Source organism: Chiroxiphia lanceolata, chromosome 7 (assembly GCF_009829145.1).
Source record: "Chiroxiphia lanceolata isolate bChiLan1 chromosome 7, bChiLan1.pri, whole genome shotgun sequence".
Taxonomy (NCBI): domain Eukaryota; kingdom Metazoa; phylum Chordata; class Aves; order Passeriformes; family Pipridae; genus Chiroxiphia; species Chiroxiphia lanceolata.
This window is the reverse complement of record NC_045643.1, coordinates 1725223-1741104: the sequence shown is the minus strand read 5'-3', so window position 1 is coordinate 1741104 and position 15882 is coordinate 1725223. Positions and strand designations below refer to the sequence as shown.

General features: G+C 53.6%; 1 protein-coding gene across 4 annotated transcripts in view; it reads left to right on the top strand.

Annotated features, from left to right (window-relative positions):
* The window catches only part of SH3BP4 (SH3 domain binding protein 4), a 31971-nt gene extending 21695 nt beyond the window's left edge, over positions 1–10276 (top strand). For all 4 annotated transcript variants that reach the window (XM_032693846.1, XM_032693847.1, XM_032693849.1 and 1 more), the window contains exons 3-5: positions 344–2706; positions 8949–9137; positions 9749–10276. In XM_032693846.1, the coding sequence (XP_032549737.1) occupies positions 344–2706; positions 8949–9137; positions 9749–9973 (2777 nt within the window). In that variant the 3' untranslated portion in view covers positions 9974–10276. The remainder of the gene's footprint in view (positions 1–343; positions 2707–8948; positions 9138–9748) is intronic.
* The last annotated feature ends 5606 nt before the right edge of the window (positions 10277–15882 follow it).

The following is a 15882-nucleotide window of genomic DNA, read 5'->3' as shown; positions in this document are numbered from 1 at the left end:
AGATGTGAATGTACCAGAAATAGCAGAGTTTTCTGGAAAAATTCTACACGGAAAAAACACCTTCAGGCTTGGGAGATTGCCTAGGGAATTAGCGGAGCTGGAAGTGTTCAAAACCCACACAGATATGGCACTTGGGCACATAGTTTAGTGGTGGAACGGGCAGTGCTGGGTTCAGGGTTGGACTCAGTCTTGAAGCTTTTCCAGCCTTAGTGATTCTGTGATTCTAAATCCATCTAAAATCACTTAAAGGAGCGCGGGTTGGTGACCTGAGAGAAATGGTGGCAAGTCAGCAGTGAATCCCCTGTGGATTCCTCACAATGCTGTTCTCTCCTTGCCTTGGCAGTGCCTTCTCCCAGTGCCTTGCTGGTTGACAATCCCACATCCTTCGGGAACGCGAAGGAAGTCATAGCAATCAAGGATTACTGTCCGACCAATTTCACCACGTTGAAGTTCTCCAAGGGGGACCACCTTTATGTCCTGGACACGTCGGGGGGCGAGTGGTGGTACGCCCACAACACCACGGAGATGGGCTACATCCCCTCCTCCTACGTGCAGCCCGTGAACTACCGCCACTCCTCCCTGACGGACAGCGGCATGATCGACAACCTGCTGGAGAGCCCTGATGAGGGGGCCAAGGAGTTGGACCTGCTTGGGGAGTGGACTGATGCGAAGAGAAACTCTGTGAAAATCCACAATAACAACCCCTTCCTGAACGGAGTCCAGACAAACCCGTTCCTGAATGGGAATGTGCACGCGGTGTCCGGCTCGGACAGAGAGTCCGACTCCAGCGTCGCCGTTGACTTGCTGCTCTTCGACACGGGGGCTCCTGCATCGACTGTCTCCAGTTCTGCTGCCAACAGCAGCCTGGGGAACATTTTTGATGAGTTTCCATCCACAAACAGGCTGGATCTGGACCAGCCTGTGAGAAGAGACAACCCCTTCTTCAGAAGTAAACGCTCCTACAGCTTGTCTGAACTGTCTGTTCTCCAGGCCAAGTCAGACGCTCCGGCATCGTCAGGTTTCTTCAGTGGTTTGAAGTCTCCCACCCCTGAGCAGTTCCAGAGCCGGGAGGACTTTAGGACAGCGTGGCTGAACCACAGGAAGCTGGCTCGGTCTTGCCACGACTTGGATTTGCTCGGTCAGAATCCTGGCTGGGGTCAGACGCAGCCGGTGGAGACCAACATCGTGTGCAAGCTGGACAGCTCTGGTGGAGCCGTTCAGCTGCCAGACACCAACATCAGCATCCACGTGCCTGAGGGCCACGTGTGCCCAGGGGAGACGCAGCAGATCTCCATGAAGGCCATGCTGGATCCGCCGCTGGAGCTCAACAGCGACAAGTGCAGCACCATCAGCCCCGTCCTGCAGATCAAACTCAGCAACATGGAGGTGAAAACCTTCATCATCCTGGAGATGAAGGTGTCGGCGGAGGTCAAGAACGACATCACGAGCAAGAGTTTGGTGGGACTGCAGTGCCTGCGGAGCGACATGAAGGAGGGGCCGTACACACCCATGCAGCTGAGCTATTCCTATGGGGACACGATCCAGGTGCAGCTGGAGAACCTGGAGCCTTGCATGTACATCGCAGCCGTGGCCCAAGGGCAGAACATCCTGTACCCTTCCACCGTCTGGGATTACATCAGCAAGAAGATCACGGTGGGCGTCTATGGCCCCAAACACATCCACCCTTCCTTCAAAACCGTGGTGGCCATGTTTGGGCACGAGTGTGCCCCCAAGACCCTCCTGGTGAACGAGGTCACCAGGCAATCCCACAGCCCGGCCCCCGTCGCCCTCCAGCTCTGGGGGAAGCACCAGTTTGCCCTGTCCCGGCCTCAGGACCTCAAGCTCTGCATGTTCTCCAACATGACCAACTACGAGGTGAAGGCCAGCGAACAAGCCAAGGTCGTCCGGGGCTTCCAGATGAAGCTGGGCAAGGTGAGCCGCCTCATCTTCCCCATCGCCTCCCACGACCCCAACGAGCTCTCGGACTTCACGCTGAGGATACAGGTCAAGGATGACCAGGATGCCATTTTGACCCAATTCTGCGTCCAGACGCCACAGCCGCCTCCGAAAAGTGCCATCAAGCCGACGGGGCAGAGGCGGTTCCTCAAGAAGAATGAGGTTGGGAAGATCATCCTGTCACCGCTGGCTGCCACCGCCAAGTATCCGGTTTTTCAGGACCGGCCAGTGCTGAGCCTCAAGTACGGCAAGCTGCTGAAGACGGTGGTGAGGCAGAGCAAGAACCACTATTTGCTGGAGTACAAGAAAGGAGATGTCATAGCCCTCCTCAGTGAGGAGAAGATCAGGTTGAAAGGCCAGCTGTGGACCAAGGAGTGGTACATTGGCTACTACCAGGGCAAAATTGGCCTCGTGCACACCAAAAACGTGCTGGTGGTTGGGAAGGTCAAGCCCAGCTACTTCTCTGGGCCAGATCTCACCACCAGCCTGTTGCTGGAGCAGATCCTGAGGCCCTGCAAGTTCCTGACCTACATCTATGCCTCGGTGAGGACTCTGCTGATGGAGAACCTCAGCAGCTGGAGGTCCTTCGCCGATGCCCTGGGCTACTCCAACTTGCCACTCACGTTCTTCTGCCGGGCTGAGTTGGACAGTGAGCCCGAGAGGGTGGCCTCCGTCCTGGAGAAGCTGAAGGAAGACTGCAACAGCACGGAGAACAAGGAGAGGAAATCTTTCCAGAAGGAGCTGATGACGGTGAGTCCAAGGCGTGGTGAGGGGTGTTCATTTCCTGCTGTGCAGAGGGATTCGGGTGAGCGGGAGGGGAAAGAGTCTTGATTCAGACTGAATTAAGATAGAGACCAATCTCTTGAAGAGACCTTGAAGACCAGGCTCTAAGGTCTTCTGCAGACTGCTTGGCACAGCTGGGTGGAAGTTCAGCCCGTTGGTGGGCTCTTGCCTTGGGGGGATCATGGAAATAATGAGGGACATGCTGAGTGAAATACCGTCGGTACTTGGAATTCCAGAATCCCAGAGTGGCTCAGATTGAAAGGGACCTTAAAGCTCATCCAGTCCCACCCCCTGCCATGGGCAGGGACACCTCCCACTATCCCAGGTTGCTCCAAGCCCTGTCCAGCCTGGCCTTGAACACTTCCAGGGGTGAGGGTTTTCATGGGAGAGGTGTCAGGGTTGGAGGATGCCCCACTCACCATCCCCACAGCCTGTGCCTTTTGGGAACCCCCAAATCACCCTGGTTTTTTGGGAGAGGTGTCTCCAAGGATGCTCTGCTCGCTGTCCCTACAGCCTGCACCTTTAGGGCCCCCCATCTCACCCTGGTTGTCATAGAGTGGTTTGGGTCAGGAGGGACCTTACAGCTCATCCAGTGCCACCCTCTGCCATGGGCAGGGACACCTTCCACTATCCCAGGTTGCTCCAAGCCCCATCCAACCTGGCCTTGGACACTTCCAGGAATGGAGAGTCTTTTTTTTGAGTGGCAGCTTAGCCAAGGGCACCTCTGAGCCAGAATGTTTTATATCCAGCTGTGGATGGCGTTTGCAGTTGGAAATGCACGACTTGCTTCTTGCCCTGAAAGGAATTTGGGAAAGTGCTGCCTGCAAGTATTTCCAGGATGCCATTAGGGAGCCTCTTAGGAAATATCATCTTCGGGATTGTCTCTAGCATTTCATGGGAAGTGAGCCAAAGAAAACAGAGAGAGAAATGTCTGGTGGAGATTTGCAGCTCTCGCCTCTTCCAGGTTCTCCCATGGAAACAGGATAACAGAGTTATGGAGAACTGCGGGCTTTAAAATGTCACATGGATTAAGGAACAGTTGCCTGGCAAAATGAAATGATGAGTGGGACAGGAGATGAATGAAGGAGTTCACTTCCCAAACTCCCTTTTGAGGACTGAGTAGGAGTTAACCCGTCGTTACTTACGGAAGTACCATCCGGAGAGTTCCCTGTGCCTGTAGCGCTCTGTGGCCCTGTGGGGGCACGTTTGATCTTTGACCTCCAGCTTTCAGGACATGCCACCAACTCTGCTTCTGTTGCAGGGTTGTTCTGGCCATCACATGGTTATATCTCTTTTTGGGACCATCCAGGATTGGAAAACTCCCACTGTGGGAGCCTTGGCGTCCCTGCTCCCTCCAAGGGAAGGTTTGCTCCTTTAATCCTTAACCTCGGTGAATGACGGGATGGAATCTGGGCTGCTCTTGCCGGATGCTTCCAAGAGCTTTGTGCCATTTGCTTTACCCCCTTTGCAAACCCAGAGGTGTTTCTTTTATCTCCTCCCATTGTTTTCAGGGATCCCAGACAATGGGTAGGTCTTGGAGAATCCATGCCAGACCTTGGTGGGGAGACAAAGGGCAAGATAAGGCTCTTTGGATACTCAGGGAGCTGTTGACTCAGGGGGAGGAAAACATCCTGCTCCCGTAGGGATGTCTGGAGTGCAGAGTCCCAGGGCAGGTTTTATTCCCCTTGTTTGAGGCTAATCCTGTTCTCTGGGAGGCTGAGCCTGTCGATAAAGGATGAGCTCCCTTCTTCATGGAACATGATGCTGCTTCCAAACCCTTTGCTGCCTTCAAATCCTCCTTGGCTTAGGGAGAAATTAGATTGAGCCTGTTGGAAGAAGCAAATAATGATGTTTCGGGGGCTGACAATGGAGCAGTAATGTATTTTATTGTGTTTAAATCTGATTTTATCTGCAACAAATGGACTCTTGCTCCCTGGCAAGAACTGGTTGCATTAAGCTCCAAACTGGCCATGTCATCTTCAAGTTGGTTGTCTCCCCTCAAAAGGACTGTGAGGGGAGAAGTCCCAACCAGGTTTTTCTGAGTTCAGGACACAAAACTCTGGTGGCAGAGCTACTGCACCAGCAGCCAAGCATGGAAAAGCCTGGTCAGGATGACTAGTTAATAAGTAATCTGCCTTTAATGACTGTTTTTCTAATGGAGCAGTAGCAGCAGAGTGTGAAGGTAACTTGGGGCAATGTTGCTCAGATGGGAATCACCACAGCAGAAAGGGAAACCTCGCCTTCCCTCCTCCCTGCAGGAAGAGCACGGATGGTTTGGCTAAAAACCAGCACCTGGGCACGAATTCAGGAAGATTTTGTTGCCACTGGTACCTGGCCATGGCTACGGTGGGGTTAGACCTGTCCTGGGACACAGGAGTTCCCCTCTCCAGCTTTTCAGTGCAGAGTTTCTATGGAGACTCTCAGTTATCATCCTTCCCAACAGGCTGTTGGGAAAAACACAGGTCTTCTGGGAATGCACCCAGGCACGTCAGCACAGAGCTGTGGAAACTGTGAGCTTGTTCTTCTCCAGGCTGCTTGTGCAGGTGGTGCAGGAGAAGAGGTTGGGATTCTTCTCCCTCCCCTGGTTTTGTTTGCTCTGACTGCAGGTGTCTCGTGCTGCCTTTCTTCTGCCAGAAGTCCCTGGTGTGTGCAGACCCCAAAGAGCTGCTGGGGGGCTCCACAAATCCCTAAAGTCCTGCAGATCAGGGTGTTTGGGCCTTGGACCTTGTGCTGGCACACCCAAGGTGGCTGGTGTTGGGTCCCTCTTGCTCCTCCATCCTGAAGCAATCGTGGAATCCCAGAATGGGTTGGGTTGGGAGGGATCTTAAAGCTCATCCGGTGCCACCCCCTGCCATGGACAGGGACACCTGCCACTAGCCCAGGTTGCTCCAACCTGGCCTTGGACACTTCCAGGGGTGGGGCAGCTTCTGTGGGCAACCTGTTCCAGGGCCTCCCCACCCTCCCAGGGAACAATTCCTTCCCAGTATTTAAACCCAAAAAAGCCACCCGTGGTTGCACTGATGGGACCTTCTCCAAGGCACTTGGGAATGTGGCTGATGGCACTTGGTGTCATGTCAGAGGGGATGCCTTCAGCACACTGAGACCCAGCTGGGCGTCACATCCAAGGGAATTGCCCCATGGAGCCAGTGCATGACTGTATTAGGTAAAAAAAATGAGTATTTAAGATTGAGAGTGTGTAGTGAGGTATTTTAAGTGTGTGACGTGATTTTGGAGGTGCTGACAGCCAAAAATGGGAGCAAAAGAGGTGTTTAATCCCTGAACAAGGGTTATTTTGGGGAGCAGAGCCGACTTGTTTGGGTCAAAACCTCCCCTGTATCCTGGAGCAGACAATGGAGACAGGAGCGTCCTCTCACCCCGGCTCTCGGCTCTCGTGAGCTCCTGGGGACACGGGGCCTTTCCCTGCATTTGTGGAGGTCCCAGGTGGGAGCTGTTTTCCTGCAGCTGCTGCTTTCCTTCGTTAGGAAATGAGATTGTGCATTTCAAAGCTGGGCTGTGAATTCAGCCTCCCCTGGATGCCTTTGAAGTTGAGGTGCTCCTGCTTTGAACCCCCGTTGGAATATCAAACACCCTCTTTGCTGCCGGGCTGGGCTGGCGGAGCCAGATCCTCCAAGGGGAATAAATATCTGGGAAGGCTCTGGCAAGGCACAGCCCAGATCACACCTGGGCACAGGGTGGATGGGCCCAGCTACCCCTGGAGGCTTGTCCAGGGTGAGGGAGGAGGATGGAAAAGACTGCAGTGTAATCCCAAAAGGAAGATGGAAAAACTTGCAGTGTAATCCCAAAAGTGCCTGCTGGAGGATTAAGTCTGTTGAGCTCATCCCAGTGTGCTGCTGTTCCCACTAATATTCCCCCTCTGGCTCCGACCTTGGTGTCCTCCTTGCACCCATTCCCACCTGGCTTTGGTGGTGTCCCCATCCCATGGAATCTGGGTGTTGAGCTGCCAGGACAAAGATTGGGAAGGGGGTGGGGCTTTGGCCATCGGGAGTCGTGATCCATCTCTTCCAAAGTTGTTCCTTTGAGAAATTAATCACAGTTCTTGATTAGGTGCTGTCCTTGCTGCTGTTTTGTTTGCTTGGAGAAGGTCCCATCAGTGCAACCACAGGCAGCTCTTTTGGCTTTAGATATTGGGAAGGAATTTCTCCCTGGGAGGGTGGGGAGGCCCTGGCACAGGTTGCCCAGAGAAGCTCTGGCTGCCCCTGGATTCCTGGAAGTGTCCCAAGGCCGGGTTGGATGGGGCTTGGAGGAACCTGGGCTGGTGGAAGGTGTCCCTGCCCATGTTTTTGTTAGTTTTGTTTCTGGAGCAGCAGAAGGAGCAGGAGAATCCATGTCCTCCAGCTCTATCCTTCTTAACCTGCTCCAGGCGGCCTCTCCTGCTGCCTCTGACCTGCTTGGCCTTGGGCAAGACCTGAGAGCAGCTCATTGAACCTGCTTCCCGACATACCAGCTGCTGCTGGAGTTGGCATGGCATCAAGCCACCTCCAAAGGCAGGCTTGAGGATGCTAAATCTGCCCCTTCCTTGGGACCATCTGGGATCCTGCCCCTGGTGGATCCGTGGGCGGCGTGGTAAGGTAGGAGAGGAGCTGGGCTATGGCACAGGTGTGGAATCTAAATGCTTTTTAATGTCTTTTGAAAAGCAAAATGAATGTTCTTTTCAAAGGATTTTCCTGGCTTGTTTAACCAGGGGGTTTATTGCTTCCCTTGCTCCTGCAGGAAACCAGTGTCAGCACTTTGGAGGAGCAGCTGTGCTGAGAATCCAGCTCAGCTTTGAGCTGGGGACAGAGAAGGGGAAAATCAAGGGTGCATTTGCTTTGCAAATTGCTGGAGTGGTTTCAGATGTTCCCATCCTCCCCCAGCTGACCCTGTGAATCTGCCTTGGGGAGGATTTAACCCTTCCTTGCCCCAGAGCCCAACCAGGTGGGGTTTGCCAGACCCCCGTGTTGGGAGAGGATGTCAAGACCCACTGTGGTGGAAGGCAGGTGGATTCTGGCCCTGTGGCGAACCCCCACATCCATGGTTTCTGGAATAGCTGTCCCTGTGCTGCTGGGAAGGTGTGGGTGATGTTCCCAGTGCTGTTCCTTGATTCCTTGGGTGCTCAGCATCCCTTGGGGGGCTGTTCCCTGCATCCCTCAGGTGGTGCTTTGCCTTTACTAGGAGTGAGGGACCTCTTGGCATTCCCCCATCCTGGAGCCACCAGCCTGAGTCCAGTGGTGCCACAGCTCTGGATCTGGATGTATGGATGAGGGTACCCAGCAAACTGTCCCCCCAGGGATAGTCTGGGGTCTGTTTGCTTGATTCCCATGGTTTTATAATATAAAATAGACATAGACGTGGCTTCCTATAGGAGTCACTTGAGGTTCAAGGTGGGATTTGCCCAAGGCCTGGGGTTGCCACTGGGGCTGTGTTGGTCCAGGGGCTGTGGCAGGGGCTGAGGGAGCCCTGGGGAGTGGGATGATGATCCTGGCAGTCAGATCCCATCCTCTGGCACTGCTAATTGCCATTAAACCCTTCCTTTCCAGGGCTACACTGTGGCTTTCTTCTACTGCCCTTCATCCCACTCTGAGTGGGTTTTAATGTGATTTGATGCCTTAAGGCAGGAGCTGACCCTACTCCATCCTTTTCTTTTCCTGGCTAAGTTATTCCTACCTGGAAAGCCAGGACTGCTGCAGTTCCTCTTCCCCAATTCAAAACCATTTGCAGGAGGAGGAGGAGGAGGAAGTGGAGAAGAGGAAGAACATCCCAAGCTGAGCGATGGTCCCGCAGTGTCTGGGTCTTCACCTGGGTCTCACCCCACAAGGCTGATGTCCAGCTCCCATCCCAAAATGTTCTGGTTGCCCCTTACCCACTGGTCTGAAGGATGGAGCTGGATTAATCCCTGCTGGATTAATTATCTTGATTAAAAGTATCTGTTCTCCTCAGCTCCTGGGATGCTCTAAACTGCTTATGGTGGTGCCTGAACATCTCGGGGGGGTGGGGGTGGGGGGGGAGGATTACCTGGAAAACGAGGCTGGGGATGTTGTTAAAGAGGGGTTGGGTGTTTGGTCCACTTAATGGGATTACTCTGCTGCCCAGCCTGGTGGCCTAATTGCACCAGCTGTCGCTGGAAGGGAGGTGGGAGGGTTTTTGGGATGGGTTTGGAGGGACTTCCCTGCCCAGTCCCCGACCTTGACCCTCTTGCGGTTCCCCCGCAGGCCCTGCTGAAGATGGACTGCCAGGGGCTGGTGGTGAGGCTCATCCAGGACTTTGTGCTGCTGACCACGGCCGTGGAGGTGGCCCAGCGCTGGCGGGAGCTGGCCGAGAAGCTGGCCAAGGTCTCCAGGCAGCAGCTGGACGCCTACGAGGCCCCACACCGGGACAGGACGGGCACGGTGGACACCGAGGTGGGTCCGAGTCTGCAGGGGTCCCGTTGGGTGGCAGATCTGACAATCATGTCAGCTGGAGAAGGGCTTTAAGATCATCAGCTCCAATTTCTGACCCACCACTTCCGAGTCCACCAGGTTCATACTCCCAGTTGAAAGGGACCCACAAGGAGCTTCAAGTCCAGCTCTTCTTTGAAAGGCCCCGTCCAGGGATTGACCCCACAGCCTTGGCATTATTAGCACCGACTGAGCTAATCTCAGGTTTAATTCCCAGCTGGACAAGACACTTTAGGCCCAGTTCTGCACAAGCACGAGCTCCTCAGCACGCTGGTGCCTCCAGCTCTAGGGCAGATCCTCCACAGGACCACGTCAGATACAGCAGGAAGGACCTTTTCTCTGGAACGAGACCACAGTGCCCCGTTGGACTTGCTGATCTTAAAGGTCTTTTCCAGCACAAACAATTCCATGTTTCTCTGGAGATACCTCCAGAGCACCTTTGGGGGATCCAAGGGATTTGGGTGTGCCGGGGGGGTGTTTTTTCAGGGATGTGCTTGTGCTGGGATGGTGGGGCGTGATGAGGGGTGGCTTTGCTTGCTGACCACCCACCGTGCTCTGCTTCCCCATCCCTCCAGGCCATGTGGAAGCCAGCCTACGACTTCCTGCTCACCTGGAGCAGCCAGATGGGGGACAGCTACCGGGATGTCATCCAGGAGCTGCACACGGGGCTGGACAAGATGAAGAACCCCATCACCAAACGTTGGAAGCATCTCACGGGCACCCTGATCCTCGTCAACTCCTTGGACATGCTGAGGGCAGCTGCCTTCAGCCCCCAGGACCACGAGGATTTTGCCATTTAGCCCCTGGTTCTCCACATCTCCTTCCCTGGGATTTTTTTCCCCTCTTTTTTTTTAAGCAAAAGAAGAAGTGGAGGTTGCTCTGCCCGGGTTTTAAGAGGCCAAAGTTTGCAAGTTCTCTGCCAGGACTGGAAATCAGCAGGAGAGACATCCCTCCTTGGTGGGAATTCATCTGGCAGGGGATGGCTTTTCATCCACTGAAACGATGTCTTACTGAAAAAAACCTGTCGGGGGGTGACAGGGTGGGGAGGGAGCACAACAGAGATGGGGTTTTTTAGGCATTTCCAAATAAAAGTCTAATTTTTGTAATGAGCAGTAAAAGTTGGAACCACTTTGGGCGGGGGGTTGGGGAAGCTGTGGCTGTTTTTTAGGTTGGAGAATCCACTTTTAAACTGTTTTTTGAGATGAGTCCTGTAAATATGTATTTTAAGGGGAAGCACAGTAAGTGCCCTTCCTCACCATGGTCAGGCTTTGGCAGGTACCAGATGTGACTAAAGCACTGAATGAACTTGGAATATCCTCAAATTTGGGATGTCCTCAACCCACCAAGCACCTTGCACCAAAAAAAGACCTTTTTTTTTTAGTTTTATTGCCAGGCCCTGTGAGCCCTTTGGCTGATTTTTGGATTGTTTTCATGTGTCTGCAGACTGGGTGTTTGCTCCTCTGTGGACAGGGAGATGCTGCCCCTTCCAACTTCATCCCACCCAGATGCTGCAGGACACCTCTGGAAGAAGCTGGAGGTTTAGGATTTGCCAGAGACCTCCTTGGGAGATGGACCAGGAGGGGATCACCCTCCCCTGGCACCAAACTGGGGGGAAGAGGCCGGGAAAGGGGAGGGAATTGCTGCCATCCAGAAAAAAAAAAAAAAAGAAGAGGGAAAAGAGATAATTTTTCTCCCAATTTGAAATCCAACCTCACTGGAGGTGTTCCAGGGATTTAACACTCCTTGCCATTATTCCAGAGGGCTTCAAGGCTCCTTGAGTCCAGTTTAACTTGGAAATAATCTTTGCTCTGAACCTGGTGCCAACGAGCTCAGGATTTGTGGCACTGAGTGCTCGGATTTTTCTCCCTGTTCCTTTTATATCCAAGCTTTTGGAATGACCTTCCCTCCTCCTCCTCCTGCTCCCAGCTTTCAGATATTTCACATGGTAGGGAAACATTTTGGCACGGAAAGCTTATTTTAAGGGCAAAGTCTCCTTTTTAAGGGAAAAGCTGCTACAACAGGAAGGTTAATTAGAAAAGAGAGAAGGAATGAGATGGTGCTGGCAAAGGGAATGGTCTCCTTTCCTCTTCCCAGGATCACATCCATGATCACTCTGTGGACCCCACAAGTGAAATAGCACCTTGAAGTTTCTCCCAGGGTTTGTGGAGAAACTCTTGGAGGAGTTTCCTGTGCCACTCAATGGGATTTGAGCAGCCAGACCCCTTTCTCTCTCCCTGAGACACCCCAAGAGCACATTTTCTCCCCTGCAGGAGCAGAAATCCCTGTTGGAGTGAGGAGCACCTCCCTGTGCAGGCAGAGGGATGGATGCCTTTCTCCTGGGAGTTTCCCCCAGTCTCAGCTTTCCCCTTCTCCTGGGCAGGCCCTGTGATGGGAAGGGTGTCAGCAGCAGGGGAGGGCAGGAGTTTGGGCCTCCTGGGATTCAGGGATGTCCCTGGATAATTCCAGCAGTTCATTTTCCCCCCCTCCTTGATTTTTCTCTCTACCTCAGGTTCTGCAAATTCCCACCTGAACATTTCAGCAGCTGCCTGAACCACTTTGTGCTCAGCTCATCCACACCTTGTGCCCTCCCCAGTCCCATGGCATCACGGCCAGCATGTTTTGGGACCTGTGGGGTGACAACTCCATTAATTTCTCCCTGTCCTTGGCCTGAAATCCAATTCTTCCTCACCTGCTGGGACTGGGAATATGTCCTTGGGATGCCTTTTCCTTCAGACCCTTCTCCAAATGATCTCTTTGGGCTTTGCACCCCCCCCCCTTGTGCAGTGCCTGCTTGTTGTTCTTGCTGTTTAATGTTCCCTTTTGTTTGTTTTTTTTCCTTTTTTTTTAAAGAAAAAAAGACTTTTGGAAAAAGAATATTCCAATTAAAGCTGTTACTATTCCAGTGCTCCCAGTTAGATGTCATCTGCTGGTGTCTCTTCATCCCAAAGCAGCCTGGATACCTGGGAGTCATTGGTGGGTTTTCCACTCAATCCCTTCTCCTTCCCACCCTCTCCAGGGGAAAGTTGCTGGAACCCATCTCACCTCCCAGGCTGCTGCTTTTGGTCAAGCTCTGGGTGAGAAAATTCCTGATTGTTTTGGCACAGAGATGTTTTCCTGACTGGAGAGAACATCCCTGTGTCTGGCCAAGGCAGTTGTGGTGCTCCTGCTTCCAATGGAGGTCAGATCCCAAGCCATGGAAGTGAAATATGTGGGACTCTGGCTGTGGCTTCAGCTTGCCAAAGGTGAGGAAGTGATGGTCGATGGATTCCTGACCCCACAGGAGGCACGAGCCCTACAGCATCCCAAAGAATAACAGGGAAGTAACAGCCTCATTCCATGCTGGGAGTGACACTGGTTGTGGTTTTCCCTTCCTTCCGATGCCCATCCCTGAATCATCCCATCCCCCTCCTGCCTTGCTGAAATCATCTCCCCACCCCACCAAGGAGTTGGGAATAATCCTGCCCTGCTCTGATTACCCCCCACTGAGCAGTAATTAAAGCTTCCAGCTGTGTGGCCTCATCCAGCACAAAGGGACAAACGGGGATGCAATTTGTCCCTCACTGGGACAAGGAGCTGGAGAGGGATGTTTGGGAACAGTCACAGCTTGCTTGGATCTGCCCCAGCAAAGCAGGGACCATGTCCCCCCCTCCCTGAGATAATCCAGGCTGGGAGCATTCCCAGGGAAAACAATCTGCTCCCTTTGTTCAGGCTGGCTTAACCTGTGCTCCAAAAGCAGAGCTGGGGGGATCTGGGATTTGCTCGATGACTTGCTTTTATCATCCTAAGGAATCAGATCCAATGGAACCTTTAACCTTCCCCTTAATAGGGAGGGAATTGCTGCCAGGAGCACTTGCAGGGCCCTGTCAGAGCAGAATTGGGTGATAGTGGCCTTTAGAGGGAGGTGGGACCTTCTCCCTGACAGGAGGGGAGAGCTGGGGGGGAGGTCGGGCTCTGCCCCAAGGGAACAAGGGACAGGATGAGAGGAAAGGGCCTCAAGTTGCACCAGGGAAGGCCCAGGTTGGATATCAGGGAAAATTTCCTCACTGGAAGGGTGGTCAGGCACTGGAAGGGGCTGCCCAGGGCAGAGGTGGAGTTGCATCCCTGGAAGTGGCACTGGGGACATGGTTTAATGCTGAACACGGTGGTGGGGGGTTAATGCTCGATCTTGGAGAGCTTTTCCAACCTTAACAATTCCACAGGTTTCACTGGGCTTTAAAGGCTTAAGCTGGAGCTCTTTGCTCCTCTCCAGGCTCAGCTGAGCACATTCCTCCCATGGAGGGGGAGACTGCCCCATATTTTGTCCCTGATTCCTTCTGGCAATTCCTTCTGCCCTGGATTCATCACATTCACCTGTAAGTACCTCCTCAAACCACCCTGCAGGGGACAGTTGGAGAGCTGTGTTCCTGCTCCAGCTGAAAGGGCCTGGCTTTGCTGGTGCCAGCTCCCTATCACCCTCAGGCAGTGCTGCCGTGGGATGGGACATCTCCAGTGCCAGGCTCGCTCCCTGGGATGCTGCAGGGATAACTCCAGAGCTTGGACTGTTTCCCACAGGGGGCTGTGTGGTGTAGCCCCCCAGAATTCCCCCTGAACAGCTCCCCAGGCTCTCCGGGAGAACAAGACTCTGTAATCCCAAAGCAACTTCTTCTGTGTGGAGTCAGGTGGCTTTGGGGTGGCTTTCAGTGGTTTTCATTAAATGAGGCTTCCCCTCATCCACACCCCTCTGGGAAGTGGGATGCACAACCACAGCTGCTCATCTCGTGCTCCCAGTGCTTTCCCACAGTGGGGAATGAGGCTGAAAGGGAGTTTGGGAGCTCCCACGAGCCTCCCTGCCCCCCAGACTGGTGTCACTGGGTACCAGCAGCAGGAAGGATTTACTTTATAGAAAGCCACCCAAAAGAGAGGTGATAAATTAAATTAATTAATTAATTAAGTGCAGCTCTGAGGAACGTAGGGGAGAATGACTTTAAGGTGCCAGAGAGTAGGTTTAGATGGATATTGGGAAGGAATCCTTCCCTGGGAGGGTGGGGAGGCCCTGGCACAGGTTGCCCAGAAAAGCTGTGGCTGCTCCATCCCTGGAAGTGTCCAAGGCCGGGTTGGACGGGGCTTGGAGCAACCTGGGGTGTCCCTGTGGGCCAGGGGTCTCCGTGGACCCCCACACTGAGGAGATGGAGGAGCCTCAGAGCTGCCCAGAGCTCCCACAGCAATGGAAAAGCCTCCCTATTGCCCTTGAGGGGTGAGGCTGCAGAAACCCTGTGGCTGCAGAAAAATGTCAGCAATTCCTGTCATTTCCCGTGGTCTGGCTGGTGGGAAGCAGGGAAAGGTGCCAAGTGCATCCTGCCCTGGGAGCCAGGGCCGCTGTGTCCCCCAGGACACCCCATCCCAAACCAAAGAGCCTCTTGGCCGTGTTGTGCAGCTGGGGTGGGGCTGAGGGGCACTAGAGAAGCTGGGAGCAGCACTATCTTCACTGCTTTTTTTCCCCCAGTCTTACTGGACGTTAAAATCCAGGGAAAAATAAAATCCACACCAAAAAAAAGTCCCCGGGTGAGAGCAGAAAGCACCGGCTCTGGAAAGGGTTGTGTGGGTGCTCAGTGACGCTGAGTGGGAGATGTTTGTACCCCCAAGGGATTTTGGATGCTTCTTTTCCCAAAGATTTGAAGGGTTTGCTGGAAAAGCTCAGCCTGGGGCTCTGGGGAACTCGGGGAGGGGAGTGAGGGTTGGCCCTGCCTCAGTTTCCCCTCCTGGGAGGTGCCCCAGCCCCAGCTCTGAGCCTTCCAAACGGGCTGGGATGTGGAGTTCTCCATCTCCTGGGAAGGGGAGCTGGGCTGGAGGCTCTGCCCTGGTCAAGGATCCCGTTAAGGGGCAACAAGAGGGGACGTTGTCCCTGATTGACCCTTCCCTTGGGAAAGTTTGGGAGAACCACTGGCGATGCTGCAGCCCCTCCAGCTCTTTCCTCTGCACCAAAGCCATTGCTTCAAAGAGCTTTGGCTCCTAATTCCCTCTGAAAATCATCTCCTTGCTGCAGGCTCCGTATTCCTGAAGCACAGGTGGATAAACAAGTCGCTGTCCCACGCACCTGGGCTGGTTTGGTAGGAAGGGGGGCCTTTTCCTGGATTTCTCTCGGTGATCCCAGAGTGGCCTCTGCTGGACACTCCAGTCCTGGCCCTGCATATCCTTTCTCCAAGGGAAGATAAAGAGCAGGAGGACAAAGTAGTCGAGGCTAAGGAGAGTGAAGGGCAAAAAGGAGAGGAAGAGGAGGAGGATACCCACTTTCTGCAGCAGTTTCGCTTTGGCAAAAAGCCTTAAATCTTTTTTTTTTTAAAGATCTTTCCAAAATCAAAGAAATCAGGGAATGGGCATTTTGATTCTTTTTTACTCTCAGCTCTTCTTCCCCTCAGTGAGAGGTTTTGAGCTGCAATTGGGATATTTTTGTGGGTTTTTTTCCTCTGAATTCTGGTCATCTGACCTGACATCAAAGGGTTTCCCCTTGTCCCTGCAGAGAAAGTCACCGGATCGCTCCCGAGGGAACTCCGAGAACTTCTCCTCAAGGACATCCCAAAGTGGTTTTGTTCTGCATCCAACAGCTGCTGGAAGCTCAGAGGGGACTGAACCCACCACGGGTGGGGCTGTGCCGGCTCCAAATGTCTCCTTTCCAGAGGCACTGCTGTCCCTGGGCTCCAGCCAAGACAGGGGACACCTGGAGCTGGCACTT